Source organism: Pyrgilauda ruficollis, unplaced genomic scaffold, assembly GCF_017590135.1.
Source record: "Pyrgilauda ruficollis isolate IOZ18807 unplaced genomic scaffold, ASM1759013v1 scaffold9, whole genome shotgun sequence".
Classification (NCBI taxonomy): domain Eukaryota; kingdom Metazoa; phylum Chordata; class Aves; order Passeriformes; family Passeridae; genus Pyrgilauda; species Pyrgilauda ruficollis.
In genome coordinates, this window is record NW_024531043.1 from 8,592,143 (window position 1) to 8,618,894 (window position 26,752).

Here is a 26,752-nt window from a genome sequence, read left to right on the forward strand (position 1 = left end):
GGGCCGGCTGCTGTCCCGCGGGACGCGGCGCGGGCCTGGTGGCGGGGCCGGGCAGCATGACCGCGGGCTACGGCCCCGCTGCGCCCGCCGCCCCAGCGCCACCTTGATGCTGCACGTCCCCGCTCTACAAATATGATGAAATGGCAGCCCCGGAAGAAGGTGAGTGCCGGCAGGGTCCGCCCCGCTCCCGTCGCGCTGCCTGCCCCGGCGGGGCCGCCGCGGGAGGTGCCGCCGCCGCTGCGAGCCGTGGGCGGGGTGCGGGCGGTGCTCGGGGCCCGGTGCCCGCGAGGGCCCCGCGCTGGGCGGTGCGCGGTGTCCGAGCGGGGCCGCGGCGCAGGACGCTTTTCCATGGCGCTTGGCAGTGCGATTTATGGATGTTCTTTGAAGGGAAAACCCAGCAAACCGAGTGGGCTGTGCCGCCCCTCTGCGGCAGTGACCCTTTGCTCCTGGCAGCTGTGGACTATTAAACTTTTTATTTTCTTTTTTTTTTTTTATTTTAGTTTTTTGTTTGGTTTTTTGGGGGCTTTTTTGGGTGGGTTTTTTTTGTTTTGTTTTGTTTTGTTTTTTTTCTTTTGGGAAAGCCTGCTGAACCAGCAGGGCTTCTTCTGTAGCATGTTGTGTGATACTGTGTCTTACATCAGGGAAGAAATAGGAATCATATGTGAAAGGCATGAGAGTGTCTCTGGCTGTGAGTGTGAGACACGAACAAACGGTGTTAGACTGTCCTGGATGGAACGTGCCTTGTGCCACTGCAGCTCCGGCTTTCTACACGGGTACCTCATCTCTTTTCAGCTAGTCTGAAGCTGTTCCTTCAGGTTTTTTTCAAGCAAGTGGTTGTACCTAGTGAGAGGAGTTCTTATTTCAAGTCATTGTCTCATAAGAAGGATAAACAGATGACAGTCGAGCTTGGTGGGAGTGTTGGTGCATTTTTCAGGCCCCTCTGTGCCTTCTTTCAAACTGGTTTTAAGATGTCTACAAGCTGTAGATTTTTAAATGTCTGTTTTTACTATTTTCAAGTGAATGTGCAGTCACTCCTGTGGTTACGGCTGTGGAAACCCCTCCAGGCCATGGTTACAGCTGTATTGACTGAACCACTGAAATATTATTCTTGGCTGTTGGCTGGACTCCTCGGCTCTGGAAGATTCTGTTCAGAGTGTCAGGATTCACTCGGCTGTATTGGCTCACCCACTTATGCTTAAATCACCATGTCAGATGGTTATTTTTTTTCTCTGCATTATTGTCTGTGTCCAAATCGAGTTGATTTTGGGCAACCAAATTTGATTGTGTAGAGGGTACACGAGACAGCTGAACTTCTCTGAACTGTCAGGCTTGTCTGAGCAAAAAATAATTCCTATTCCTGATGTGACGTGATGCAAACTATGTTCGTGTTGGACTAGGTTGTGTGTTCAGCTGTAGTCCCAGGGAATCTCAGCAGAGGTTCTTCAGTCCGTGCTGCCAGCAGCCTCACGTGAGCACGGCTGGGGTTTCTGCTGGCCCGGTGCCGTTGCAGTGCTGCCGTCATGTGCTGCTCGGAGCAGCCTCAGGAAAGGGGCTCGTGCAGACCACGCAGGAGGTTCTGCTGCCCCAGGTCTGGGTGGCACAGAAAATGAGACAGGGCAGCACTGAGTGGCACCACAGCCCGTGGTACTGCCGGTCCTTTCCTCAAGTGACTTCCGAGAAGTCATTTCCCTGCCTTGTCCCTGTTAGAATACCCAAATAAGAGAGCTGAATGCATGTGCTGCTTCACTGAATCGGGAGTCTCCCTTGATTTATTTATTTATACTTGTGTTCTTTTCCCTTACCAATGTTTTTATTATTAAATGTTTAAGGTGTTTTGCTCATTGAGAGATATTTGCTTTCACAGCTGTGAAACGGTGCTGTATAGAATCTCGTGCAGTTTATTAGTCCTGTGTGTAACCCTGGAGTATGCTCCTTTGTCTGGTGATTCACAGATACAGCTATTGCCTGGAATGTGTAACCGGTTCTCTTGCCTTCAGCAAGTGAAAAACTGAATTTGCTTGTGACTGAAATACTCCTGTTGTAAACCATATGTATTTTTAAGTTTAAAAACATAACCCTTGTTTACTGATTTTTTTCCCACAAGCATCAGAACTAATAAAGACTCTTTTCCTGTGGACCTTGGTGACTGACCTCTGGCTCCACTTCCTTCCAGGTTCTCTCTGCATCCTTGTCTTCTAGTCCAGAGCAAGGTCCATGCTGGCCCTGGGATGCAGGCACTGGGCCCAGGAGCCAGGGGCTGCCAGTGCAGTGTGTGAAACTGTTGCCTTGGGAAGTCAGGCTGGAATTCCAGCATGAGACAGCCCCTGCCTTTGGGTGAGCACAACTGCACTGACAGCATCTCAGGAGCCAGTAATTGTACAGGGTCTGGCTGCAGCCATGACTGATTCATTACACTGATCATATTCTTTGGAAAGCGTAAAATCAGTCATGTCAGTGTGTTCAGCAGCTCGGTTTTTAGGAATTTCATAGAATCATAGAATTGTTATGTTTGGACAAGATCACCAAGTCCAGCTGTCAGCCCTGCATCACCATGTTCACCACTAAAGCATGTACCCCTGTGCCACATCAACATTTTTTGAACACTTCCAGGGATGACTCCACCGTTACCCTGGGCAGCCTGTGCTAGGGCTGGACAACTCTTTCCATGAAGAAATTTTCAATAACATCCAACCTCTACCTTCCCTGGTATAACTTGAGGCCATTTCCTCTTGTCCTGTCACTTGTTACTCAGGAGAATAACCCCCAGGTGCCTGCAGCCTCCTTTCAGGGAGTTGAAGGGAGGGAGAAGAGCCTCTGAGCCTCCCCAACTCCTGCAGCTGCTCCTCATCAGGTTTGCTCCAGACCCTTCCCCAGCTCTGTTCCCTTCTCTGATGACCTCTTCCACAATCTTCTCTGGCACTGAGGGCAGGCTGGCAGTTTTGTAGGTCTGAAAATAAATCTTTCCTGTATCAAAACCTCTTTTTGAAGCTTCCTTTGGCTCCAGGGTACAGTTGGCTTGCAGAGCCATGTGTGCTGCCCACAGGATGCTGGCTCAAGTGGCTCCCTCCTCAGTGAAATGGTGATTTTTGCTGGATCCCATTGCCCTGGACTTGCCTTGGGCTGCTCTGACCTGTTGTTGGCTAGGATTTGCTGCAGCCTCTGGGCTAAGGGGAGAAAAGAATGGTGTGGATGGTGGTGTGGTTGTGTTTGCTGATGCAGAATAGTGAATCTATGGATAATAATAAAAATATCATTATGCTTGTGTGTGCCTGGTGGGGTACTGGAGTTCCGGTGAGAGCACTTCTTTCCGAACTGTTCAAGCCAGCAAGGTGTATAAAGTGGTGCTTCATGTTTATGAAATGCACCTTGTTTATATGTAGGAGCAGTGTGGGAAATTCTGCCTGCTTGAGCCTGATAACAGCAGCTGGTTTAGAGACTAAACAAAATTGCATGTAGAAATCAATTGCTAATCAATTCTGTGACTAAATGCTGGACAAAACCTGAACTGACTGTGGTGGGTGTGGATGTCATGAAGGATTCAGTAAATCATCAATAGCAACACAGGGCTGAGCTGAGAGTATCCCTTTGTTCCTGACTGCCACAAGTTAGGCATATTCACCAAGAACATTTCTGTAAGAAAATTCATTCATGTGTAATGCCTCTGTGTACAAACAGCTTCTTCAGTTTTCCTGGAGTACAGAAGAAAATATGCTCTTAGTAAATTCATGCAAATCTCATTATCTCTCTGCCATAAGTTACTCTCTTGGAGATCTGTATTTGTTTTTTGAAAATCTGAATGTGTGTATTATGGTATGTCCAAGTCCTCTGTTTGGATTTTCAGTACGTGCTCGAGACTGGAATAGTGCATTTCATCTTGGTCACTGTGTAATAGTAGGATCCAAAAGCTCAGATGTTTTTTTTTCTTGTAATCTGTAACTTTGTGCCACCATTCCTGGCTCCATCTGTTCCTGCTGCTACTGAATCTGGGCACACACATCATGTTCTCCATGGGAGAGGAGCTGTTTTCTTGCTGTGCCATTTGGAGCTGAAGTGGGGATGAATGGGAGTGTTTGGGTTCCTGGGACAACCTCTGTTATTCACTAGAAACAATGAAATACCTTTTTGTGACCTTGTTCTTGTCAGTAATGATGTCTGTGTGACTCTTACAAGCAAGCACTGTGGGGAATCTACAGTGATTGCAATCTGTATTGTATTGCAGCTAAAATGTCACAGGCTCTAGAGTCCTTTTCCATAGGGAATGGAGTGGGCTGGCTCCTGGGTGGGCTGTTGGTGTAAAAGTCACTTTTGCACTTTGTGTTGTGGGGTGAAATGGATTATGCTGTGGAAAAGGACTGGGGAATGCTTGCAAGGCTGGTAATTCCTGCAAAGGAGCAGGAGCTTAGCTGACCTTGGTGTCCTTCTCTGGGCAGGTTGGCAGGTGATGGGCAGCACTGGGATGGGTTGTGTTAGGATTTACTGATGTGGCAAATGCCATGATTTTTCTAAGCTGGAAAATCAAACTGATTTTCCAGAATTCTGTTCATATTAGGTGAAAATAAGAAAATTAATTTTTCAAAACATTTTTCCTCCTTTTTCCTCCTTTCCTTTCTCACCCTTGCTTCTTTCCCCACTTTCATAACTGGCAGTTACCAGAGGAGTATTCATGAGCTTTCCTATTTTATATTTTTAAAGAGACTTTTAAAATCTAAATCTACCCTCTTATATGCTTAAATAAACAGAAATGGATAGTATTCCTGACCTGTTAAATATTGCAGATCTTTTCCATTTAAGGCAATACAGTCCTTGGCTCTGGAATGATGTTATGCCTGAATTCATAGCGATCTGAGCTGGTAATCTGTTGTTCTGCTGTGATGGACCACTGTCCTGCCTTCCTCTTAACAATGACTGAAATCAAAAAGCTTCTTGCAGAGAGGGGAGAGCATGAGGGCAGCTCCTCGAGGGGAAGGCTGACTGGCTGGGAACAGGGCTGATTTGAATATTTCTAGTAGAAAAGCCTGCAAAATCCTGATAGGTCTTACCCCATTCCCCACACATTTAATTATCCCACAAATTTGTGTAATGAAATGTGCACTTTGTAACTAATGCACAGTGCATTATCTAAGGTTTTTTATATCTGATAAGAGTTTCTGTATCTTCACTTCCAGTCTTATGGGCATAGTAAGATACATGACACCTGCTTGGTGTTGCAAGCTCTTTTTCTGTACTGTGTACAGCAGAGAGCCAGCAACTTTCGAGGGGAAGGTCCCCCAAAACGTTATCCTTTTATCCCTCACTATCAATTTGCTGTTGCCTTTGTCATCTCTTGTGCTTCAGGGTCTCCTGCTGTATGGATGATTGGCTTTCACCTGCCTGTGACCATTTAGAGTCTTTCAACACATTAAATATGCTTTGATAATTCTGTTTATCTATAGGATCAGTCATGAGCTCTGATAAGCTTGCTCTGAAAACTCTTGTTCTGCAATGCCTGGAATATGCTGTGCTATGAGCCCGTCACTGATGGCTGGGGTGCTGCAGAAAATCAACATCCTGCTCCCCTTTCCACAGGCTTGGAGCAGGATGTTTTGCTGTACTGCTGGAAGGCTGAATTGGGATATTATAGGATAACAGAGATGTACAGAGGCAGCAGCAGTCCAGTGGACTCTGTTCCCACAGCTGGTCACAAGAGATGTGGGATTGTACATATTTGCTTATGAAAAATGGTGAATAACTGACACTACATGTTCCTGACAGACATTTTCCTTATGCACAAGGAGAACAGCTGACAGACATTTTCCTTATGCACAAAAGCAACAAATGCAAATATTAGTTTCTTGTAACCTCTGGTATTTTGTTTGCGTTTATACAGTTTTTGCAAATACTGGAGCAGCTGTTGCCATACTTGTCCTTATTGCCTGAAAAGGAATGCATATCCAAATGCTGTCTTGGAGCCTTTGATTCCCTCAGCAGAAAAGAGCTGTATGTCCAATATGCAGTGTTATAACTGATCTTCATTTGGTGTAATCTGTGGATATGATCTATTCCTCTTCTTCTGCATGCACTTCTAAAAATCTGTATATTTTAGGGTTTTACAAAAACCTAATTATAGGGTTATTAAGTAGGGTTTGGTGATTCTTGTTAAGGTTATCAAAGATAGATGCATATTTTGGCAGAGCCGAAGCGTGGGTTAATCAATGTGATGGCAACATACAATTCACCAGGAAAATATTCCTCCTCTATTTCCTAAATAGAGCATTTGATGGGAATGTCCTTTGCAGTAAGTGCTGTACTGCAGAATTTCAGTCAAGAAGATAATTATTACTTGTAATTATGGAAATTTCTGCAAGGGAAATTGTTAGAATTTGTTCCTGTTAGGAAATGGAATTGCTCTACTTGCAATATTTGAATCCTTTTAGACGATTAATGCAATCTTCCTTAATTCCTGTGTATGGGCCTTGTAACCTTCTGATATACCTAAAATCATCCCTTCAGTCCTGCTCATCCATGTGAATTTCTACTAGAGCTTACTTTGGTTTAGAAGAAAAATCCATTACATGCACAAAGCTTCTCTTAAACTGGGTCTGTTACTTCAAGAGCTGACAAAAGAGGTTAAAAATGAGCATGAAGTTAAATGTAGGTGAAGGTGAAAGAAGAGGATGAGAGAGCTGGCTAAGGTAAGAACTTATCCCTTATAGCAAGGGTGCATGATATGTGCATTGTACCTGCACCCTGGAGTCAGGGTGGATTTGTAAGCACTGCTCTGCAAAGCTCATCATCTTGCTGTGTTTGTGCATGTTTGTCAGAGTTCTGTATTTGAATTGAACACTGGAAAATAATTTCATGATTTGAAGTCTTTCTGATTACTTTCAATGTCACTTCGCAGTGTTTTGTGGAAAAAATGAAGTCTTCATCTGCCAAATGACATTAGTGCTTTTTAGTATATGTATAATGTTCTTCTCTGTGTTACTTTATTTAAGCAGAAATACCCTGCTCTGGTAAATCAACGCTTGTAATAGGGATTCCTGGGTCAATTTGTAAGACGCAGCAGCTTGTATCACTAAGTATATTTAACTGGAACTTGGAATATTAGTTTGACAGGAGCAGCTAAGCATACAAATCTGAGAAAATACAGGCAAAACGAAATTGTAGAATTCCTTGATACAGGTTGGATGGACTGGTTCAGCCACAGAGTGTTTGGGAAGGAAAGTTTGTCTCTGGAGGAATGGAAAAAGATTCCCTATGTGAGGCAAACACTATGGTTCATGACTGCTCCTAATGTGGAGTAACAGCAGAAGCCCAGCATAGAGGGATTTTTTGCAGAGATGCTGGTTTGAAAAGGTTTAGAGTAATGAATAGGGAAATGCTCTCAGTTTGCTATCTCCTTTGCTGCAAAAACGAGGGCTTTATAAATAATAAAATACCTGTCTGTGTCATCAGCTTAATTGGAACAATCTCTGAGACCATTACGCTTTGGTAAGCCACAGTTAGAAGTGTCAGTAACATTCCTACTGGGATATTTATTAAAGCTGTATGGATTGTGCTGCCAGCATAGCTTGGGTTTGTTCCCCAGGAGCACAGCTGCCTGGCCAGAGCTGCTCCTGCCCTGCTCACCCTGGGGCAGCCTCTGATGCTGTGTGGATCCAGTGCCTGTGCTGCTTGGGAGTGACCCTTGGAAAGTGTGTTTGGTTAGAGGGGGCTTGGCTCTTCAGCACCTCTGTTCACTCTGAGCCTTGCTGGTACTAATGTGATTTTTGGGTTTTTTTGGGTAGACAGTAATAAGTCATGTTTTCAAAAAAAAAAAGTTTTTTTCCATTATGTGAAAATACAGGTCTTCCTGTCAGAGTTACTTATTGTTTCTTTTATTCTTGTTTTTATTATTTAGTAGCTTACTACATTTAATGGAGTAAATGAGGATTGTGAGATGAATGCAAGTGTGACAACTTTTTGCAAATTATAATTACATGCTTTCCAGGGCAGCACTAACAATTCAGTGCCTTCAGCTATTTGAATAACCCAGATATAGGCTTGCACAGTTTCTTGCCTACATTGAAACAAAATTGCACAGCTGAGGTGGGAATGTTTATGGGATAGGCTAGTCTGAGACTCTGAATAAGAATTAAGTGTAGTGGCTTCAGTTGCAAATAATTTCTGTCCTTTTAATGGAGAACAGTTTGTAGAAGCACTTTTTGTGGTTACTGTATAAGTGATTGAATCTTTCCTGGACACAAGCTGCTGTTTGGCCTGCCATGGAGCAGGTGAGCAGTTGGGCATTGCAGTGGTGGGTTGAGCTGGGCTGGAGCTGGCACCTCACGAGCTGGGCAGGCTCTGCAGCCTGGGCTTGGTGGTGTGTGAAGGAGGCAGGCTCTGCAGCCTGGGCTTGGTGGTGTGTGAAGGAGACAGGTTCTGCAGCCTGGGCTTGGTGGTGTGTGAAGGAGACAGGCTCTGCAGCCTGGGCTCGCTGCTGCAGAGGTGGACATGCAGCCCAGAGAACACACTGCAGAGGCTTTGGTAGCCAAGATGCTTCTCTTGGCCAGTGCTCTGGTGCAGGGTCCAAAGGGATTGTGCAGGTCTGGGAGCTGCTGCCACCTCAGATTAATTGAGATGTTGTGTATTTGTAAAGAAGCATGCCAGATTGTATTCTGAACTAAACAGCCATCAGAGGGATAAAACCAACTGTCTGACCTCCTGGTAAGCCATGCTGTTTTTCTTTTAGATTTCTTTTTATTTTTCTTTGTACTTTGCCATTACTCTTTCCTTTTCTCATTATCTTGTAACCTGCCAGGTGATGATATCAGCTCATCTACCCTGAAACCCAAGTCTGGAATGGAAGGAAAGGCAATTCCTTTGATAGTCTGGCAACTATTCACATTTCTCTGACAAACCCGCTATGCTGTGACTTCCTTCAGCAAACACCATCTAGACAGGCTGTCCATGTGCCTCCTATATGGATGGCTGCAAGAGTCTATTCTGCCCTCTCTTAAAGTGGAATCACACCTAAGCAAGCGTGAATTAACCTCCATAAAACATTCAACTATTTTTACTCTTAAGTGGCAGGAAGGAGGGACTTAACTGATACATAAAATATCCAGCTGTGTTATTCATGTTAATTAGGCCTTTGCAGAGACTCTTATGACTTGGCACCATCCCATTTTCCATAGAAATGTTACTCTGTTATGGTTGGAGAGCCCTTTCATGAATTTCTGGGTTCTGAATATGAGCTCTTGCTCAGATGCAGACTTGTGACAAGGATATCTGGGCAGAGAAACACCTTTGCCAGTCTCTCACAACATGTAATGCAAACCACAGCTTTCCCCTCCTCAGACATGCTAGAAATTCTTCCATGTGGGAATGCTGAGGCTCTGGCCCAGGTTGCCCAGAGCAGCTGTGGCTGCCCCATCCCTGGAAGTGTCCAAGGCCAGGTTGGATGGGGTTTGAAGCAACCTGGGATAGTGGAAGGTGTCCCTGCCCATGGCAGGGGGTGGAACAGGATGAGCTTTAATGTCCCTTCCAGACCAAACCATAGAACCAGGGATTCTGTGGACAGCTTCCTTCTTGTGGAACAGTGCAGTCCCTCAGCCTCAGCACTCCACACAGATCACCTTTGATGCTGGAACCACCAGTGTCTTGTTACAACTGCTGCACTTGAAAAGTCTGAGGGTAAGCTTTGTTTGGTGTAGAAAGAGTGGAGAAATCATTTTGAGGTAATGTTTAACTTCTGTCTGGGATTTTCTAAGATCAGATCAATGCAGCTGAGATTAAAGAAAGGAAGAAAACATCTTCCTTTCAGGAAGTAAAGTAGCTCCCACAGTAAGTGTTCCTATTGAGCTACAGTTTTCTTCAGCATGCCACCAGTTATTAGCAACACTATAAAGAATAGAGATTTCTTAGGTTGTATGAAAAGCAGGTTGAGCTGTAGAGTATTTTGCAGTGAAGAAATATGCTTGAAAGTGAGCCAAAAGCTGTCATTTCCCTTTTCATCTATTAAAAAGTACATTAACACTGTCAATCATCAGGCTTCAGAGGTTAGGCAAATACAGTCAGTATCTGCCAATAAAATCAAAGATTTAACAGATCTCACTATCAAAGTTAGATTAAAGAGAGAAATTTGCCATATGGGCATGAGCCCCAGCTGTGCTCCAGCTCGGGTGTCTCTAAACAAGTCCATGATCCTTTGAAATCAGCGTTGTTCCTGCAGTTAAAGCAGTTCCAGCAGTGTGAGTGGCTGGGCAGTGAGGCCAGCACCCCTGGGTGTCCTGCATGTCCTTGTCCTGGGGAAGGGTGGGAAGGCCAGCTGTGGGAATCAGGAAAATCTGTCAGCACTTGCTCAGAGGGTGTCCCAGTTGTAATGCAGCTGGTTGGATGGTGATGAGTTGTTTGAGTACAGGTGTCACTTTTATAAGTTTTTCTTAGACATTAATTGTGTTCTTTGTGTAGCTGGCAGAAGTTAAAAGCATTTGATGGATTCTCTGTGCTGCTTTCCTTTCTAACTGGCATTATCTTCTGAGCAGTAGCAGCAAAGTCCATCCAACAGTCCAGGCTAAAAGTCAGCTAAGTTAGCAGAGAAATGCCCATCATCCTCAGTAGCTGTTGGATCTGGTCTGCCCAACCATTTTGTGCCAGGATTGCTGAAGACATTTGTGTTGAATAGTGTATCTTATTTTTCTTACACTGTAGATTAAGCTTAAGACCTTGTTAAACCTTGCTTTTATTGTCTTTTAAGAAGCAGGTTTGTGTGTGTGTTTGTTTGTGGGTTTTTGGGGTTTTTTAATAGACCTCCTTAGAAGTCTTCAGTCTATGGGAATGTCCATTTCCCCTCATACCTCCCCCCTCTCCCACCACAAAGTTTTATAACACTTTAGCAGCAGTTGCTTTACTCTCTCTGCAGCTAACTGGCTATTACAGCAAGAATGTTGGAGTTTGTGCATGCTTGTTTTTATGGGAAAGCGTTTCCTGGACCCAGCAATCTCCATATTGTACATTACTCAAACTTCCTTTGAGCTAAACAAGAGCTTCTGGGGTAATCATGATTTTTTTTGTAGTGGTTCTGAGTGTTTGCAGTGACTTTGAGGGTGTGCTGGTGGCTCAGCATGGCCAGTCTTGGCACCTGGGTCAGGGAGCTCTGGAGAGCTGTACTCTGTTTTTGAGTCTTTCCCCATTTTTGCTTTGAAACTGGATTTTTTAATTTGTCCTGGTTGGGGAATAGGACATCTAGATCAGATGGAATGAAACTGTAAACATGCTACAGCTCTGTGAGTTAAAAGCAATTCAGCTGTTTTAAATGTAAATGGTGTAGGATTATATACTTGATTTGTTATAGCTTCCTAATTCTGCCTGCCTCAGCACTTTACTGGCAGTTAATTGCATCAGGGCTCGGAGAAACATTCCATAAGCTGCTGAAGACAGCTTTGCCACAGTCTGACACACTTCTCCCTGGGTTACATAGCAAATGGACACTCTGGGATAATTAGTGAGGAGGAGCTCCAGTGGCCTGGGTACTGTTCTTTGCAGCCTTTTGCCTGTGAAATCCTCTCTCTTCCAAGTCTAGAGGTCTTTTGTTTTGGATATTGATGTGTGCAGTGATTAGAATGGCTAGGTCTGTGTTTTGATGGGTAAAGAAATGTAGGGAAATATTTAGTATTTTGCGCAGGCACTCAGTGAGGGAATTCCCGAAAGCCACAATTCCTTTAACTTTCCCCTAGTTTTCTTCAATGCACAGAAGAAATCCTGGAAGAGTAGGAATGCATTTAGGTTCTCACTGTTACAGAACAAAGGTCTTAGCAGCAAAAATACCCTGTTCAGTTTGATCTCAGGCAAGGACTTGATGGCATCAAGGTGGGAACTGCCCAGTTGCAGTCATGCTTCAGTTCAAGGTTCTGGGATACAGGTTGAATCACTGTCTTTTTTGTCTTCATTTTCCCACCTACAGCATTTGTTTTCTTCTGTAGGTCGGCATCCCTCTGAATAGGTTGTCTTTGTGCTCTCACAATCCTGACTGGGTCTGTACGTGGCTTTAAAAAGCAGGATGTGATAAACCTGAAACTGTTAACAATTAGTGCAGCCTGGCAAGTTGCTCTGTGTGGTAGGCTGTCTGATGTGAAATAATGCATTAGAGGAAAATTTTCCTGAGGGAAATTAGACTTAAATATGCAGGTGGACCATGCGTCTCTCTCTCCTGGAGATGATGTGTCTTCTGAGGCATAATTAAAATTCTTTACAATTGTTTTCACAGTACACAGTGAATGGATAAGTGTGACAGTTGAATGACAAGCATATATGCAGCCTAGGACAAGCAGAATGGGTGAATGTAGTTTTCTGACTAAAACTTTTGTTATGAGCTGAATTCACAGCTGTTAGGATATAGACATGAAATTGAATCTGCCATTCTAGATGCTGATTTCTTTTCTTTGTGCTTCTTTTTGTATGTTGAACCTCTTACTAGCTCTTTCTTCCCAGATCCTACCCATCCGGGGGTTGTGGTACATGGAGTCTGTGGCAGTGGGAGCTGATGGTCTGTGGCTCACTCTGCTGAGTTTAGGGAGAAGTAATGTCCCTTGTGGTTTGACAAGGCAGTAACAGATCCAGTAACCTTCACACAGAGCTTTTGGCTGCCTCGGTCCCTCTCCTGCTTGCTTAGAGCATCTGCACCCTAGAGGCTTAAGAGACTGATGACCTGCCAGTTGCCACATTTACTTCTTAAACAGGTTAATAGATTTTCTAGTTTTAACCTTAATCTTATCTTGTTAATCATCTCGGCATTGACTGATATATTTTTTTGTTGCAATAGTTGAAACTAGGATTCATCCCATTATAAGTGTTAGCTGTATTAACCTGTACTCATTTGCATTGCATTGCAGCAAAAGTGACCTCAAGCCTTGCAGTCATTTCTAGAGACATTATTAACAAGTCTGCTGGAGTCCTTATGGTCCTGATAATGGTTGAATTATCTACTTCCATGAAAAGTGTGTGGCTTCTGTAATAAATCCTAGAAACCCTGGACCCCACCCCAAGATAATGGTGCCATGTACACAGATGCTCTGTTTCATCCCTTTGGAGCTAGGATGTGCCTCATGGCATTTCATCCAGTGTCCAAAGGGTCACTATCTTCACCTGAAGCTGTACCCCTTGTCTGTCTGGGTTGTGACAGTGAGTGGAGGTGTTACAAGGAGGTGTCCCCACTCTCTGTATTTGCTGCTGTTCCATTTGCCATGTCCAGTTGAATCCATTTGACCACTACAGGTTTCAGTGAGACACAGGCATTTCCTTGCCTGATACTTATTTTAATTGGAAAATACTCTTTCAGAGAATCCCAGAATAGTCTTGAGTTGGAAGGGACTCAGAAGGATCATCAAGTCCAGCTCTTAAGTGAGTGGCCCATATGGGGATGAACCCCATGGCCCTGGCATTGTTAGCACCGTGCTCTAACCAGCTGAGCTAATCTCAGGCTCTCACTTGGCCCGCCTTGAATCTATTGAGGTGTTCACCTGCTCTCATTAGGACTTTGAATGCAGCACTGTTGCTTTTGTCTCCTGCAAAAGGTCACTTAAAGTTGCATTGAAATCAGTGTCCCAGTTTTCACCTGGACCTGTTTCAGGGGTTCTTATCCTGGGGTTGTTACACTGCAGCCCTGTGCCTCCATCTGATGGGGAAGGTCTGAGGTGCTGAGGCTCAGGAACTGGCTTTGTTAGGGACCAACTTCAGGAGTGTTTTCTTTTCCATTTATCTCAAGTCTCTCTTATAAGAACACATGAGGGAAAGAGCCCATCTGCCACTACTGTAGTGTGTCCTGCTTGGCCTCCTGTCCCCCTGGGATGGGGGCTGTCCCTTCTCCTGCAGCGGTTCCACCTCAGTCCCCGCTGCCATGGAGACGTGTCACCAGTGGCCATTACAGTGGTGCTGAGATGGCGGCTCCTGCTGTGCCTGCAATTCCCATCATCCTGCTTCCATCAGCATTTTTCTGGTTTGAATCCTGCTTTGATGAATTCCATCTTCTCCATGCTCACAGCACAGTGCCCTCCCAGACATACAGTCTCAGATGTAATGCTTTGTGGCCCAACACAAGCTGTCTCTCTCTTACTCTGATACCTCTTAATCATTGAAATGCAGCATTTTGAGCTATTTCTGCCATCTGTTTTTTGCATAAGGCTTCTCCTGGCTTTCACATGGTGTGTGAGAAGTCAGGGCATCTTCCCCAGAGGAGAGGTGATGGTGTGCCCATGGGATCCTGCTTGGGATACTTGTAATTCCAGTATGACTGGGGACCCAGTATAATCCCTGTGCATAAAATGGGGAGTTTTCTGCAACAGGCAAGTCGTGTGGATTCTGATGTACCTTCCTTTGCCAGAACTGTAGCAAAGAATACACTAATCAGGCAACACATCTGTGGGTAGAATTTAAAGGTTGTTTACTTACTGGCTGTCAAATTGGAGTCAGTTTGTTGTAATTCAGTTTGGAAATTGTTCACAACTGGTTTTGAATGATGGCAGACGGGTCTTGTGTACCCTCTGGAGGCTCTCATGCTGGCCAGGGCCTTTGGTGGAGGTGTGAATAGTGTCTCCTACTCTGGTGGGATGCCAGGCATTTGATCAGTTTAAGCAGGGCTCATATCACTTGCAGCTGCTGCAGGGTGTCCTGTGGTAACTGTGAAACAGCTTCCAGGCTGTGGGCAGGGCCCTGGGCTTTGCTCTGTGCACCATTTTCTTGGGGTATTTATTTATCATGGAGCTGCCACAGGAGCTGTAGTTCTGTAAAACCCTGGGACAGTCACCCTGGCTTCTTCAGAGCATCCGGCAGGAAACTGCCCTGAAGTCCTGGTGACTGTATAAAGCACTGATCAGCTCATTGTTTTAATTTTCATTGTGGTTCCTTTAGCTTCTGGCTCTCCAGCATTCACAACACAATTCCATCTTTGTTTCGGTGTCACTGTCTAATGTGTGGTGGCTGGTGACAGTGCTATGCACAGAGCTTGTGGAGTCTCTCTGAATTAGTTTGCTTGCATCTGTGGGAAGAACTGGAGCCAAAAACCTCTCCTTTCAGAGGATTAGAATCACATCATTACTGGAGGGAGTTCAGAGAAGAGTGAAAAAAGTGATTAGGGGCCTGGAGGGATTGATGTATGAGGAAAGATCAAAGGGGCAGAATTTGTATCATTTGGATAACTGACTGAGTAGGGAACATAAAAGTCTGTGATTATGGAATGTGTATAAACAGGGATGTGTCAGGGAGAGATTATTCAGTGTGGGATGATGAGGGCAATGGAATTACAGTAGAAAGGGGCAAACTGTTAAATAGGAAAATTTCCCAACAATGATGTTGGGTGTTCAGTTGTCTTTTGCTGTGAATCCAGTGACTTGAGCTGTTGCTTTTTAATTTACTGATGAATGCACTTAAAATGTTTCAAATAGAGGTAGGAATGTAAAGTGAAGATTGGTGCTGCAGTGGCTCTCTGGTTTTATGTCCCTTTGGCTTCTGTGGCTGCATCTGCAGGGTCCATCCAGTTTGGGTGGGACTCTCTGAACAGAGAACAATGAATTGTCAGAAAAAGGCCTTTCCTGGCTTTTTCATCAGGTTAATGTGATCAGGCTGAGAAGAGGTCACCTCTCTGTGGCATTGTCCTGCTGCAGGTTCCTGGGATTTCGGAAGATGAATACTCACACAGTCAGTAGCTGTGTGAGTTGCTTTGGTTCAGCAGTTTGGACTGCCTTGATTTTAAAGTGGGATCCAGGATTTTACTTCCAGAACCAGCAACTGCAGAAATGAGTGTTATTTTAGATGATATTTCCAGGATGCTGCTTTCATGCCTTCTGCCAGGTGTCTGTGCTCTGCATTTCATGGCAGCTGCATTCCTACCTCTGCCACTGAATTGCATTTTTAACAACCTTTACATGAGTGTGGGCTGCTGTATGAATTGGCCGGTTATTTTCTCTACTGATGTTAATAATATCTTAATAAATGCAAAACATGTTTTGGAGATTCCAGACTTCAGTTACAGCTGAATCTTTCTTTGCCTTCAGGCTAAAGATCTACTTTAACTGAAGTGGTGGCTTAAAAGTTTTCTTTCCCACCTGCTTATAATACCAAGTCCTGGGAGAAGGGTTGTTGTCATAATTTTCTACCTTGTTGATAGTTCAAAGCAAATCTTTTACATTATCTAACATATCTTTGCCAGTATAAACTGTGGTAGCACTCTGTTTTTTCCTGTGTGGCTGGGAATAATAAATAACCTATTTGAGGCAATATCCTGTGCTTGTGGGTCGGCTTTGTCCCTGCTCTTGGGGGCTGTGCTCAGCCACGTGGGGTCTGGCAGGAGCCAGGAGGAGCTGGGGGAGATGAGGCAGGTGATGAGTGATGTAAGGAGATGCTTGATAGGCAGTGTACTGAGGCTTGTGTGTGCAAAAGAGAGCGTCAGTGTGTGTGTGTAGGGTAGGGATGGGTGCCTTTAAAGGCATTGGGATAGTGTATTTTCTTGGAATTGTGTATTTCAGATCGAGGCTTATTGACTCAGGTACATGAAATAGTGATGCCTCCAAGCAGGATTTCCTTTGGGAGCAGTCACGTGAAATGGCAGAGGGGAGATGATTGAAATTGAAACCTTCAGACCCTGCTGAATTACTTTTTCATTTTTTTTTTTTTAAATGGGACTGAATTACTGAAGGAACATTTACTCCTACCCAGGTCTGTAACTGCTGTGTCCCTCTCTAGGATAGATGTGAGATGAGATGTGGCAGGGGTAAGGTGCTGCACGTGGCATGAGAATTGCTGTGGCTGGAACTGCTGTGTCTGCTGGGCATGGAGCAGATGTTCTTGTTGGAAATATGGTGGCTGTTGACTGCTTTTCTCCTCATTGTTGTACAGAATCTCCCAGCTGTAAATTAAATGCATATCCACAGAATTACATGTCAGCATCATTGTTTATAAACTGCTTTCCTCAAAGGAGGGATCTGGTGTAAGAGGTGCCCAGTGTCTGAGGTGGTGATTGCCAGGGTTGGTGTAGGACAGCAGCTGATGGTTGGCTGCCAAACAGGCAATCTTATGGGGGACAGGTTTTCCCAGACTGGAATTTTTTCAGGTTTTCCGGTAAAGATTTTTGTTTGTGCATTTTTTAGTTTGGGTTTTGTTAAGGAGAGTCTTCTAACACAATGTCAGAATACCAAGATGGTCCTCGAAAAAGTTTGTCCTAGGCAGGCTTAAGAAGCTTCAGGCTCAAAGTGGTTTCCCTGAAGAGACTGCTAGAGGATTTCTTGATCTGCTAAAGTATGTTGACTTATTTTTTGGCTGTAGGCTGCCTTGTGTGAGAACTATCACATGGCCATTTTTCAGAGCTTGGCTGTGTGTTTGCAATTTTGCCACAGTAGCATGAAAGTGTGCATAATCTGTGTGTTCAGTCCCACTGAGGGATGGCCCTAGCACATTCCTTATCAAATTATAAATATAAAAATATCAATTTTTGTCTGATAGCGAATGCCCTACAGAATATTTATAACAATTCTCTATATTATATTCAGTGTGTGGGGATCTGTGCCTCTGTTTTTCTTGTATTTTTATGCCCAGAGATTGACCAGGAAAGTCAGAATTCTGATTCCTGAATATGTTGGTTGAGAAGTGCCTTGTGGCAGTGAATCATTGCTAATGGCTGCCAAGCTGCTGCAGACCTCATTGCACAATGCCATTAGTAGTCAAAGAACTCTTTACAACCAAGCAAAGATTTTACAAGGTGCAGTAGTTTTCATCATTATTACTCTGTTAATTGTGTTGCACTTGCTAACAGAGTATTGTTTCTTCTCTCCTCTGTGAAGTAAAAGAAATGTGATGAAGAGTAGGTTGTTATCCTTGCCTGTACCATGAAGGGGAGCAATGAAATATTGATGGCAATGCTGATGTCTGAGCACAGAGGAGTTGACTGCCATGACCTTCTGCCACCTGGGCTGCAGCTCCAGATGGGGATTCAAATTCGGTGAGCATGTGGCACATCTCACTTCTAGCAGCACGCAAGCTCTTCATCTTCTTGACAAGGCAGAGCAGGATTCAGCTGTTTCTCCTGCGCAAGTTGGTGCTGCACTTCAGTGGTTTTGCCTGTGGAGAAAGATAGAAAATTGTTTGCACGCTCTTCCAGCCTGTCCTGGTCTTTCTGCAGGTTGGCTCTCCCTTCCCAAGTGTTCATTTCCCCACTCAGTTTGGTGTCCTCAGCAAATGTTGTCAGGCTGCACCTCTCCACCGCTGTGTTCAGAATACAATTCTGGAAGCGTTTCCTGATCAAGTCCAGTTGTACAGAGGGGTTTGAGGAGTGAAAAAGTGCATGCTCAGGGGCTGGGCTGAGAGAGACCCACTGGGTTCACAGATCCATCAGATTCTGCATAGTCAGGATTCCAAACAGACCCAAATAACATATCAAAAGATATAATTCTAAAAATCTTGATGCTTAGTCACCCCATCTCTTGCATGTTTAATTAACTTCTCCTTCATGTGGTTTCTGTGTGCAGAACAGGAGCCAAAACAGTTCTTTTAAATTGTATCATACAATTGTCTTTTTTGCCTCTGAGACTGTTCAAGTGGAAGGAGCAGAGCATGGCTGGAATTTATAACCTGTGACTCTCTTCACTGAAAACTGTAATTTTCAAAGCAAATCTCTGCAAGGGGACCATGTTACTGTGACTTCTCATGCAGTATAAATAATGTTCTTTTCAGTTTACATCAAACAGAGCAGGCCATTGCTTCCTGATCCAGTGGAAGCTCTGGTAATTGCTTCTGTAGGTTCCATTTATAGATCAGACTTCTATGACGAAATTTAATTACTTACAGCTGAATCCAGTGGAAGTAATAAGTTCAAAATAACCTCTGTCATGCTGCTGTGAAAGCAGCATGTTCCCACAAAAAGGCACTTCCTAATTGTTTCATTTTTCAGGAGAAGTTTTTAACTTTCACCTATTCATTGTCTGGTTAAGTGAAAAATGGAGCTTTGCAGAACTCTCCCACTCAAAGCTGTGGGCTGTGATGCACACACAGCTCCTGTCTTGCCATTTCCAGTTGTAGTGAGTCACAAGTAGGTGACTGCAGGAGCTTTTGTTAGACCCAGTGTGGTGGTTGTCATCTTGCACAGTGGTGTCCTTCTTGAGCTGTGACACCCTGATTGGAAGAATATTTGGAGATGTGTGATGAGAAAGAACAGATGCCTTGAAAGATTGTCATTTAATGAGAGAAAAGCTTGGAATTATTTACTGAAGTGTTAACAAAGACCTAAAGGATGATGTTCTTGTTTTTCACTTAATTAGGCAATAATTGAATGAAAGACTGCTTAACTGATCTGCAGAAAAAATTGCTGCAGGACAGCGCAGGGACACAGTGACACTGGTGCAGTTGTGGCAGTTGTACCTTTGTTTATGTCTCTTTTTTTATCCCACTGGATACAGACTATCTCAGACCTGCATTTTCTGATGTTCATATGGTCTGTTAGCATGATTGATCTGTGGCTGGCTGTCTTTTTCCTGTTGCATATGCATGAGTGCACACACGTGCTCACTTAAGTGAATTTGATTTCTTCATTCCTTGTCTTTTGCCTTTGTCTGGCACGTTGTCATTTAAATGACCAGTTCTTTCCAGACTCCTAAGTGTCACTTTCCCATTTCTTTTTGAAACATCTCCCCTGCCTTTTTAGCACCCAGGTGTTTTCTGACTCTCTATATTCAGTTACTGATAATCACCGGTGCACAAATCCCACTGTATAAGTGATGATACTAAGAACCTTTGAAAAGTTTGTTGTATTTTACAAATAATGAATGGACATAATTAATGCCTCAGGAAATTTACTGCAATTTAATCTAGACTCTTTCGTTTAAATTATATTTTTAAGAGAAAATAGAAAAATGTATTATTGTGAAAGCCAAAAGAATATGTGCCAATGTAGTTGTGTTGCATTTAATTTTTTCTCCTCAAATAATCCGATATATTACAAAATTCCTGTCAGCATAGGTGGAAAGGGGAATTCCTTGGTGACTGCTTGCCTTTTCCACAGGGAAAGCTACAGGCATGCAGCTCTGCTTCTGAATACTGCTCCTTCTTCCTAGGGAGATGCTCAGGGGAATAGCTCAGCTGGGAAGGATTCCTCTGTCATTTAAAGGATGAACTAGGAGGTAATTACTCATGCTACCAGGTCAGTCAGTATTGATGGGGGCTGTTTCAGGATATTAGTACGTGGGAAAGTCTTTGGTGGTTGAGAATTGATTTAAATCCTACAAGCTTTGTTGTGTGTGACCTGCCTGTGTGCTCATATTATCTAAAGCAGATTTCTAGGAAAGCAGATTGCCCAGACAGATTGAGCTGTGCTCTCTGATCCCATCATGGGTGGTTGGGTGTGGCAACTGTGGAATTCCACTTGGAAATGCAGGGATTTTTACTCACTGCCATACAGTTATTGATTAAACAGTCTGGGTATGGATTGCTGCACAGGTACCTGCCCCAGCAGTGAATGTTAAAAATGTGAAAAAAATAACACTTAAACAATAAAATCTTGAGTGCACATAGCTACCTGGCAAGCTCCAAACGATGTCTGGGCAAAGGCTCTGCAGTGTTCATCCCCTGCTCTGCTGAGCAAGTGGTTTTTAGTGGCACAGAGCTGTGGCTGGGGGCTTTGAGATACTACAGACAGGTGAGCCTCTGGATCTGAGCTGGATGAGCCTGAGTCTGGGTGACAGGGTGGCCAGTGCCAGCCTGAAGCCAGCACAGGAGAGCTCCCTGGTCAGGTTCAGAACCTGTGGGACCTCATGCACAGGGCATGACTGAGGGCTCTACACATTTTTATCTGAGCTTAGTGTTTGGAAGGGTGAGTGAGTTGAGTTTTCATCACCTCTTCCCTCTGGACCCTGTTCTTTAGTCTGTTCAGACCCATTCAAGTGTCTTGAAGCGTGCTGTGAGTGAACAGCTGATGACCCAGTACTGACATGGAGATAAATTATTCAGTGTGTCTTATTTGGGAATTCAAGGCTTCATGATGAAACCTACAAAACTGTATTATGCCTCTGACATTCTGAGATTTCATCACTGTATCTTCAATTATTCACTAAGCCTGCTTGTTCTCCTCCCAGCGCTCTGACAGGGCTGCAGGCCGGTGGCAAGCAGCAGGCAGTGCTTTCTTCTCTTTGTTCTCCTGCTTGCTCTTGGTACCTTGTGGGGGAGACTTGCCTGGTGCTTAGTGTATTAAATCTCTCACCCAAAGTTCAAATTTGTACAATTCACAGACAGGGAAGAGTCTACAGCCATCCCTGTTGCTGGGGGTTTCTCAGTGAGCTGTAATTACTGTGAGCTTTCTCCTTCCCTAGAGACAGAGTTTTCACTGTGGCTGCATTTACCCTGCACGAATGCCACAGCTGAACAGCCATGACCTGGCTGTCAGAACATCCTTTGGGAAATGCCAGTGGAAGAGGAAGTTGGAGGAAATGCTTAAGGAAGGTTTGTCCTCGGGGGCACAGCTGAGGAGGTCTGTGCCAGTGGTGCCTGCCTGGTGCCCAGGGGCTCCTGGCTGGAGTGGAGCTGTTCCCATGGGGTGTTGTGTTGCAGAATGCTGAACAGATCCTCAGTACCATAAGCCTCAAGCTGTTGGTTTTGTAGGGGCAGTTGCTGTGTCTGTTAGTCAGGAGAGAATTAACACACCAGATTCTGCTGCTGAGCAGCTCCAGTGAACTGGGATCCCGTGGCAGGGCACTGCTTGGTTTTCTCCTCCAGCATTCCTGAACTGTGCCTCTGGAAGTGCAGGATCTCTCTTGGCTTAGCATGTCCCCTCATATTTGTACTTCTACCACCTGGTACCTTCCTGACATCAGAGTCTGGATGTAGTGATTTCCCATTAGCTGGAAGGAACTGTCACACATCAAACATTTCCCTTTGATTTTGGTCTGTCTGTAACTATTTCTGCATGATTTGCAGTTTTCTGTGCAGCCCTAATAACTTTCTCAGGAGTCCAGAGCTCTGCAGGCAGGCAAGCTCTGGCCTTGTGAGAATCCCTTCTGCTGAGTGTATCCTAACAGAGCAATGCCCCAGTATCTGCTGTGTGGAAATTTTAGTCTGTGGTGGATAATTTTAGAAAAGAGAACTGAAATTAATACTATGAACTCATCGCCTGACGAAGGAGAAATTTTCCTGTGGATGTACAGAAAAATGTCTTCATTTCTCCTGGGATTCCTGGGGGTGGAAAGTCTGAATCAAGGTTGGAGTCACCATACCAAGGCATGCCAAATACCTCAGAACTTAGAATATTTTCTTCCAAGCCAAGACCTTACACAAGTAATGGAGTTCACAGGATATGTGAGAAAGACCAGAACTTGTCTATATAGACACAGCTTTTGCTTTCTTTGTCATCACTTGAATAATTTCAGCCAGATGAAGAATGGAGAGGGTGTATGAGGAGGGAACAGAGCCTGCCCTTTACTGGCTTGCCCTAGGCACAGAACTTAGGCATGGCTGTCATTAGAAAGCATGCAGCCTCTTAAATTCAGGTATGTTCTGTAATAAAATGCTCTCTCCTGCCCATTCCAGTTATTTGAATTAAGTACAGTTGTAACTTAAAGTTACTTAAAGATAACTTTAAAGGCAAGTTAAAGATGTTGGAATAAGAATTTCCAGGTGATGTTGCCTAGGGCAGCTGTCTGTTGAAGAGACAGAAAGTGCCTCTGCACAGGGGAGCTGCTCATGTCCTCCACAGAGAGAGCCTTGCTCCTTAGACACACATTCATTAATGGGAATAATAAGAAATTTGGCACTTTTATGGAACTGACACAAATCCAGTGAGTTCAATAGCAAAGTTGGAAATGCAGCCAGTACTCCTGCTGTTCTCCTGGCCTGTAGGAATAGAAGCTGCTAACTAGCATTTGGACCGTCTGGTGCCATTTTCTGTATGATGAATAAAGGAAGGTAGATTACATTGTTTTCTGGTAGTCCAGTACAGGCAATGCAATGTTTTCTGTTCCTAGAGCACAGACCCTTGCTGGCAAAGGAGACTGTATTTTCTTGGAGTTGCAAAGCTGAGAAGAGCTGGGTTCTTGCTGAGAAGGGCAGGGTGCTCTTCTAGTGCAGTTTTGTCCCTTTTCTGAAGGCACAAGTGGATCAGTCTGATGGGTTGTTCATCTTGTGGCTGGTGCAAGCAGCCGTGTGAAAACCCCGGGGATCATGGTGAAAACCAGCTCTTTGTGCTGGTTACCACTGCCTCAAGTTGGTGCTGATGTGTGTGAGAGGGAAGAGTCCCCAGTCCTGTGCTATTCTGCCCTCAGTGGGGCTCCATTGTTTGAAGGATTTTACGGTGTATTAGAAAATGAAAATGGCTATTTTTGGACTTGGCTCTTGCAACCCCACTGAAGAATGACACCTATTCTGGAGTCCATCCAGATACTGTTCTAACAGCAAAACAGAGAAGTGGTAGGGCAACTAAAATAAAGCAGATGTTTAGCAGGGAAATAATTTACAATTGGCCAGTTTGATGGTACCTCTTGACCCTTTCAGGGCTGTTCAATAAAACTAGCAGTTTCCATAGCAACTACTAAATTACTTGGTGCTTCAGAGATCTGTGATAAAGGAGGCGAATCATTGTAGGGAAACATGGTGTTGATGTTTTTCCCCTTTGCATTACAAGAGTAATGATCTGGCAAAACTTGCTGAATGGGACGCCCCTGCTGAAGAATTTTTCCCACGTTCACTTGGGCCAAAGAGATTTATATATTTAGTACTTTCGCAAATTTGATTTTTCCCCTCTCCCCTGTCATCAGCTTTGTCCTTGGCAGGCAGAGCTGGCTGGGCGCTGGCAGGGTGAGCCAAGAGGCAGGAGATGTCTGCAGTAGGTGTGTGCTGGGCTCCTCTGTCACAGCCCCTGCTGAGCATCAGCTGCTCCTCCAGGGAACATGGAACAGCTCCCTGCTGCAGGTACACTGCAGCCCCCACCTGCAGTCACTGCTCTCCTGTGCTCTAACTGCTGTGAATTTCATCTTACTTTTGTCTTCTGCTCTGCTCTCCTGGGGGTTGTACTGCTCAGATTTTTTCCTACTTCACTGGTAAGAAAGGATGTAGCTTAAGATGAGGGCAGTCTTGAGAATGGACCCGTGGAGATGGGTGATAAGGAAGTGGCTTTGAGGCTTGTTTTCCACAAAGCCCAGTGTAATTCTGGTGGCTCTCAGGGTGCTTCTCTTTTGAGTGCATGCAGTTGGTTGCATGCAGAGTGTTGCTCTTGTGGAGTCTGTCTGCTATGTTGGAAAAACTATGTTAAAATCCTGAAATGCTAGTTTGAAATATTGCACTTCACTCATTCTTGTTACACACAAATCACCATTTGCTGATCAAAGTCTATCTGACTTCCAGCAGTTAGAAAGGTTTTGAGTCATTTGGGTGAAGTACCTTCACCAAAGTTGTTACAGGGTTGTTAAATTACCTCTGCTGTATCTTGTCTCAGTGCAGACAAGAGTGTTTCCAAAACAACCCTAAATGCTTTTCAGACTCACAGCAATCCAACAGCAGCTAAGACCAGGAGGAGGTAGGATAATTGGGATTTTATGGATGGAGAGTGAAGCCAAGAGGGCCCAGTATTGGGGTCCAGAGGAAGAGTACCTGGACTGGGGAAAAGAAGTAAATTTACAATTTAGATCATGGTACAGTGCTGAAAGTAAACTAAGCACCAGGTAATAATGGTGTTCAAGCCCTGCCTCTGCCCCAGGCTTCCCTGAGAAGCCACCTACAGGTGTCAGCTAATCCATTTAGTTTAAGTTTTGTATCTGTTAAATATCTAATAATATCTTACAAAGACTGGTGTTACTTCTGAGCAGGATGAAAAGTGGCCTATCTTTTCTTCTGCCATTCTGAAAAAAGTTTTTTAGACAAAAATTGTCCCAAACTGTCCCTGTCCTCCTTGTGGAGGAGCTGTAGCAGATGCTGCAGTGCTGTGCCTGTTGGCCTCAGGCAGAGGAGGCTGCTTCTGTTTTCCTGCTGCTGTACCTGGGCACTGACAGGTTGGTTGTTACTCCTCCAGAGCACTTTCCTCCCTCCACTCATAGCTGGTTCTTGCTGTTAAGTGGTGGTTAAGAGTTGTAGCTGATAGAGACAGGAAGATTGCCTGCTGGCACCTGCTGTTAGGGAAGGAGAGGGATGTCATCTGAAGAGGGGTTCCAGGATGTAGCTGCTGTTCCTAGAGTAAGCCTGAAGCATGTGAGAAAGGAGCAACAAGGATAAGCTCTGTGAGAAGCTGGGCTGTTGACTTCAACTAAGTAAACAAAGGTTTGACTCTTTATTTACTGATTAAATTTGATTTATTCCAGGTGGGCAAGTGAGCTGTGCACAGAATCCCATTAGCAGGTAGTGGAAGCACAGTTAATAAGAATGATTAAATGCTCTTTGGATAAAACCAGGCAAGATATTTTATACATACACACCCATCTTGTTTTTCTCTATATGCTCCATGGGTCTTAGAGGAAATTCCCATTTCTAGATAGTGTAGTTCTGTAAGAGGCATCTTGAAACAGGTAGAAAATAAAGAAACAAAGCTGCAGAGACAACAAATCTGTTGTGCTGATTCTCCAGGGCAGGCTGACAGCTGTGGTTCAGGTGTCAGCCAGATGTAGGATTGTGAAGGAAATGTGTTACCTGGGGTGCAACCTTAATTTTGGGAAAGCAAGAATTCAGCTCGTGTGGTCAGCAGCAGTATTTATGCATGTGCTACATGTGTTCTGAATTAAAGTGCAGTCTTCCCTCTCCTCACATTCCTGAAATCCCACAGCAGAGATTTGTCCGTATTTTTCTCTAAAATTTGGCTGTAAAACAGTTACAAGGGGAGAGGATGGATCCAACCTGGTGCTTGGCCCTGAGAAGCTGTGGCAGCTGTTCACACATTGCCTCCCTTCTGCTGGTCCCTTGCAAGCTCTGGTCAGCCGTGGGCACAGCTGGCACGGGCAGCCCTGGGGGGCAGCGGCTCTCACTGCACGAGAGGTGTTCTGAACACTGAGAACAGGCATTAAATGCATCAGAGATTGTTCCTGCTGATTTTGGCATCTTCTCCTGATCTGGCAAACCAAGGGAGCATTATGGAAGAAGCATTTTCTGTGTGTTTGCCTTTCCTGCCCCCATGGCCGACTGTCCAGGATCTGAAGCTGACAGCAGCACGAGGGTGGCTTGAGTTTCCTCCCCTGTGTACAATGGCAGCCTTTGTTTAAGACCAAGGTGCTTTTTCTCAAGTTTTCCATGTTTGTTTGACAGGAATTTTCTTCTGCAAGTTGTTCTGATGCTGTTCCAGTTTTGTTCCTCTGTCTCTGTTATCCAGTTAATGTTGGCCAGCACTGTGCCCTGTCTGTGAGCCTGTGGGGTGAGGTTTGGTGGCAGAGGGACCGGGTGAGCCTGGCAGGGCAGGGTGGCCTGTGATGGCAGTGGGATCCCTGCAGAAAGGGGGGATGCAGGGGGAGGCACAGGAGCTCCTGAGCAGGGAGGGGAGATCCCAAATGTACAGTCTGTCGCTGCATTCCTTGTAGGCAGGACCTTGACTTGGTTTTATTTGGCAAAATCTTGGGGAACTTAAAGGTGCCATTCATTATTTACATGCTGTGTCTTTGTACTATATTTTTATCTTTGTTGTATATTTCTTATTAATTATAAACCAATTACTGTTGCCTAAAACAGTTCTTGCATGTTGATATCAGAAGATTTAATAAAAATTTCAGCTCCCCTCTTGATATTGGCCGTTCAGTTATGATATTTGCATTCTAATCCTGTTTCAGATTGCACAGGGAAATCTAGTATTCAG

The 26,752-nt window shown here is 44.5% G+C and overlaps 1 protein-coding gene across 4 annotated transcripts in view; it reads left to right on the forward strand.

The window, feature by feature from the left end:
- TTC28 (tetratricopeptide repeat domain 28) overlaps window positions 1–26,752 on the forward strand; it is a 108,758-nt gene that overhangs the window by 29,725 nt on the left and 52,281 nt on the right. The window contains exon 1 of one of the 4 annotated variants that reach the window (XM_041488393.1): window positions 7–159. The exons of 2 other annotated variants lie outside the window; for them this stretch is intronic. In XM_041488393.1, the coding sequence (XP_041344327.1) occupies window positions 133–159 (27 nt within the window). In that variant the 5' untranslated portion in view covers window positions 7–132. Of the gene's footprint in view, window positions 1–6; window positions 160–16,670; window positions 16,724–26,752 lie in introns of those variants that run through there. One more of the 4 variants, XM_041488395.1, reaches the window with a different exon arrangement.